This window comes from Marmota marmota, unplaced genomic scaffold (assembly GCF_001458135.2).
Source record: "Marmota marmota marmota unplaced genomic scaffold, marMar, whole genome shotgun sequence".
Taxonomy (NCBI): domain Eukaryota; kingdom Metazoa; phylum Chordata; class Mammalia; order Rodentia; family Sciuridae; genus Marmota; species Marmota marmota.
Window position 1 is genome coordinate 6,601,180 of NW_026000185.1, and position 4,974 is coordinate 6,606,153.

At 54.2% G+C, this 4,974-nt stretch overlaps 1 protein-coding gene across 1 annotated transcript in view; it reads right to left on the reverse strand.

Annotated features, from left to right (window-relative positions):
- Positions 1-1,292: 1,292 nt before the first annotated feature.
- LOC107146497 (testisin-like) overlaps positions 1,293-4,974 on the reverse strand; it is a 7,497-nt gene continuing 3,815 nt past the window's right edge. Inside the window, exons 3-6 of the mRNA XM_048790058.1 lie at positions 4,738-4,903; positions 3,790-4,100; positions 1,825-1,979; positions 1,293-1,532 (exon numbers count right to left, since the gene is read on the reverse strand). Coding sequence (XP_048646015.1) covers positions 1,293-1,532; positions 1,825-1,979; positions 3,790-4,100; positions 4,738-4,903 — 872 coding nt within the window. The remainder of the gene's footprint in view (positions 1,533-1,824; positions 1,980-3,789; positions 4,101-4,737; positions 4,904-4,974) is intronic.

A 4,974-nucleotide genomic window follows, 5' to 3' on the forward strand; every position in this document is an offset into this window, starting at 1 on the left:
GAACACATCCCGCGAGGCATTGGGCATGAAGGGACAGAGGTGTTAAGTGCGGTAGGAGCAGGTCCAGCAGCAGGCGGGCGCAGGCTGCACCGAGGCTGCCTGGGCGATCTAGACGGAGAACGGGCGCCTGCTGAGGCCAGGCTGGGCGGACACACAAGACCCGCAGCCAGTGCGGGTGGAGCAGCCAGGGGGGCCTGGAGGAGAGTGGCGGCTCTGTAAGGGCGCAGGAGTGCTGGGACAGGAGGCTGCCGGTGGGGCTCAGTGCTGACGGAACTTGTCCACAAGGGTTTTTAATCTCTCTATGGGAACCGCAAGACGGGGGAGAGGAGACCAGGCCACGGTGTAGAGAGGGCAGTACATCCTTTGCAGCTTACCCCCAGAGTAGGGAGTCAGAAGCCCTCTCTAGCTTTCCTCCCAGGCTCACACCTGAGAGGAGCTTCAGGGTGTGTATTTTCCAGGAAGTGGGGCTGTGGGTGGCACCAGGAGAGAGGAATCTGGCCACAGCATCTTCATCTTCTGTTCTCACAGCATTTGGGATCTTGCAAGACCCACTCTGCTTGAATAGGCTAGAGACCCCCCACCAAAGCTGCCCTGGTGAGCAGGTCTCTTGGCCATACTAAGGAGGGCCTTCGGATGCAGATAGGGTGGTGGGTGCCTTCCCACTGGCCCACCCCCACCACTTCCTGCTGATGCTGCAACTGGTGAAGCCCAGATTGACAGCCTCAGCTGGAGTCAGCTCCTGCTCTGGAGAATCCCATGCCTTGGGATCACCCGTGCCTTGGGGGTCAGGAGGAATGCCAACCCTGCTGTCCTTGTCCTCAGTGAACCAGTGCTGAGATTACCCACAATGAGAAACTGTTTGTATAAACTCAGTACTTCCCTGCCTCAGTTTCCCAACTTCCTCACCTGCACCAAAGGCCTGGTCCTAGTTTGGCTTTTAGGGGACCAGAGTAACACAAAGAGTGACTGACATTTACATGATGGTGTACACTGGGATGCTCTCCAGCACCTGCACCCCCACTCTTCCCAGCCCCCAGACACCTTACAACTACACCCCTCTTGTAAATTATCTGATTGAACTAAATGGAGAGGGTTCTGCTGTTTGCATTAGCCGAGCTTTTGGTTAGTTGGGGACAGGTCTTGGGCTGAACTGGACAGGGGTGAACAGGAGGAAACTGTCAAGGAAGCCACCAAGTCTGGAAGAATGCTGAATGTGTTTACTAGCCAATAGAACAGAAGAGGACCAAAGCTTTAACTAGCAGAAGGTTCCAACCCTCGAAGGTCAGGTTCATTTAGACTGGTCCCAGGAGCCTGGGAACCCAGAGCAGAGTAAGGAACAGCAGTGCAGGGGAGGGGTCAGGCCTGGGCATGCCATTGCGGGCTATCAGCATCCGGATCCAGTCAAAGTGCTGACTAACGTTGGTGTAGACTCCAGGCCGGTTGGGTCGACCACAGCCCACTCCCCAGCTCACAATTCCAATCTGATACCAGAGCCCTTCCAGTTCGCAGACTAAGGGTCCTCCTGAGTCACCCTGGGGAGAAGCCTGGGTGAGCCCAGCCCTGGGCAGGGTAGGTGGGGCCTGCAGAGAGGCTGGGGGAGCAGGGGTGGCTGTGGAGCCAGGAGACTGGGTATGAGTTCTACTGTCTTTTCCCCAGGAGGGACAGAGCCTCAGTTTCTGCATCTACAAAGTGGGACAGTCTCTACCTCCCAGGATTAGCATGAGATCAAATGAGGTATAGGGTAACAAGCTGATGTTTGGCCTGGGGCTGGGAAAAGTGGGATAATAGTTGCAGAAGATCATGGTGGGCTGGGGTGACACTCACGAAGCAGGAATCCTTGCCTCCTTCGAGCTGTCCGGCACAAACCATGTCTCCCCAGATGCTATAGCGGAAGTCTGACATTTGGTACAAGTGGTTACAGATGGTGGTGTTGATGATGGAGACCTGCACTTCCTGGAGGGTGTAAGGAGATGGCAGATCTGTGGGGGACAGGGGACAGAGAAACAGGCAACTTAATTCTCTGCTGGGGTTGAGGAGAGACATCATAGGCTGTTGGATAGGGGTGACCCTGGGCACCAACAATGCCTGCAACTGTCTCTTGCTGGGCCTGGGCTCCAGCCCTGTACTCAGGAACAATCAACAAGTTACAGAAGAAGGCTAGGGTGTAGCTCAGTGGTAGAGTGCATGTTCCAGGCCCTGGATTGAATCCCCAGCAACCCCTGCAACACACAAAAGAACAATATCAAAGAGGGACCTGTGGAGACAGGTGCAGTGATGCACCCCTGTAATCCCAGGGGCTTAGGAGGCTAAGGCAGGAGGATCACAAGTTCAAACCAAGCCTCATCAATTTAGCAAGGCCCTAAGCAACTCAGTGAGACCCTGTCTCTAAATAAAATATTATATCTGGGAGCAGGCTGGGGTTGTGGCTCAGCGGTAGAGCGCTTCCCTAGCATGTGTGAGGCACTGGGTTCAATTCTCAGCACCACATATAAATAAATGAATAAAATAAAGATCCATCAACATCTTAAAAATTTTTTTAAAAAAGGGCTGGGGATGTTGCTTGGTGGTTTATCATCTGTGTCTTCAATCTCTGGTACCAAAAAATAAATAAAGAAAAGGAAGAAAGGAAGGAAGGAAGGAAGAAGGAAGGAAGGAAGAGGGACCAGTGGAAGTACAGGCTGTTAGCACTCTGCCAACACTCAGTTTCTCTCACTGTAGAATGTACACAAAGCTCCTGCCTGAGGCAGTGGGGTGATTCCTCAGTCAAAATAAGCATAAGGGGAGGGGTTAAGATGGCTGAAATGGTTTTATGATTAACAAAGCCCTGCTGCAGCATCCAGATGCCAGACAGGGTGGGAGCCATCCATTGATGCTCTCTCCTTGATGACACCCGGGGCACCTCCAAGGCTTGAACCATGTGCTTTCAAGGTTCCTTCATCACCTCTGGGATGGTGGGGCATCAAGACCCACTCCCAGATAAAGAACAGGTCAGGGGAAAAGTCACCTCCAGAAAGGCACCAGAGAAGTGTCAGAGCCTGATGTGAACCCAATTCCTGTCTGGGTCCAGTTACCACAGGACCCTGTAAAGGATGACAAGAGCTGACACACAGATAGTGCTTCTTCTACATTGGACACTTCTAAGAGCTTGGGTGCTAACCCTGTTAAACCTCAGAGCTACCCTGAGGTTAAGAGCTCGATCCTCAGCACCACATACAAACAAAGATGTTGTGTCCGCCGAAAACTAAAAAATAAATATTAAAAAATCTCTCTCAGTCTCTTAATTTTTTTTTTTCATTTTAAGACAGTCTCACTAAGTTGCCCAGGTTGGCCTTGAACTTGAGATCCTCCTGCCTCAACCTACTGAGCAGCTGTGCTGGCCACACCCTGTGGCTTGGAAATTTTGAGAAGAAAGGGCTCAGCTCTCTGGGACAGGCAAGTGGAACTGGGGTGGCTGCAGAAGGCACACTGAGGCTCAGTGGTGGGCTGGCTGAGGAAGTGGGAAGACACATGAATAAAGCAAGGCTGAGGTTCTTCTCCACACCCTCAGGACCCCCATCTCTCAGGCTGGCCAAGCCGGCCTCCTCTGCACCCCTTCCTTCTGGCTCACATGGTGTCTGCAAGGGAAGGGGATGAGCCTGTCTTCCTGCCCTTGCAGTGGGAGCAAGAGGAGAGAAGCCTCTGAGCAGAGAATGCTGAGCAGGTGCCCAAGTCCAGAGAGGGGCAGCTGAGCTTGGTGGCTAAATGGGATGAGTAGTACCTTCTCCCAGACCCACCTATCCCCAGCCTCACCTTCACCCTCTCTGATGTCCCCCCAGCCGGTCACCCAGCAGTCAGTCCGGTTCTCGAATTCCAACGCGGAGGGAACGATGCAAATAGGCTGGATAAGGTTTGTGTACTTGACAGAGGAGTCCAACCTTAGCAGGGCAATGTCATAGGGTGCCTTCCCCTTGAATTGGGGGTTCAGATAGATATCTTCCACTTGGTAACGATTGTAGTAGGCTTGCAGGTTCCAGATACCTGGCCTAGAAGTCAGCTCCCCAAACTGGACCGTCCACTCAAAGGGATCAAGAGAACTGGTGGGGGAGAAGAGAGCGGGCCACCTGAGTACACCTACACCCCTTCCTGATGGGACACTGCGGGGCCACTACCACCTGCTCATCCCAAACACCATTAGCAAGTCCCTCTGATGGGCCCTCAAGACAGACACAACCAAAGCCCTCACTTTTGGGCACTCTGAGGACAGTGGCTCCCTCCAGTGGTCTTGTCACCTCCAAGAGCTGTCCTAATGACATGAACCCCTATGTAGCCCAAAAGAACTGAACAGATGTGGGTAGTGGTGTGGGTGCTGGGCAGGATTGAGTCAAACCGCTGCTCTGGAGACAGCTCCACAGGTCAGGCTGCTTGGCCAGCACCTGCCCCACCCCTTAGCCCCCGACTCCTGAGGTATACATCTGCAAGGTAGGTGGAGGGTGGTAGGAAAAGAAAGGGGAGAGAGAAAGAAAAGGGTGAGCAATACACTCAACGGTGCATGGGAATGCAATGGAAGAACATTCTGGAGGAAACTGAAAAAGGTTCCCTCCAGGGGCACCCACAGAAACTCAGGTGGGTACAACCAGCTGCAGCAGAGCCTTGAGCTCAGTACAAGAGCCTTGGGCTGCATACACCTGAAATGGGTGCTCAAGTGTGGCACTGGCCACGGTCACTTCCCACCCGCCCCCAGCTCTCTCCCCGACTCACGTTTCAAAGCAGTGGGCGGCAGTGAGCACCCAGCGGCGGCTGAGCAGGCTGGCTCCGCACATGTGGCTGCCCCATAGGCGCAGGCTCCCTTGCCATGGCCAGCTCTCGAGTCTCGCGTTCTCTCCACCCACCACGCGAGACGGGAGGGTCCGGTGGCCGCATGGCCCTGGGATGGTCAGACGGACCTGTGGCTGTGTTGAACGAGACAGGCCCACCCCGCCCGGCTTGCCCCCGGGG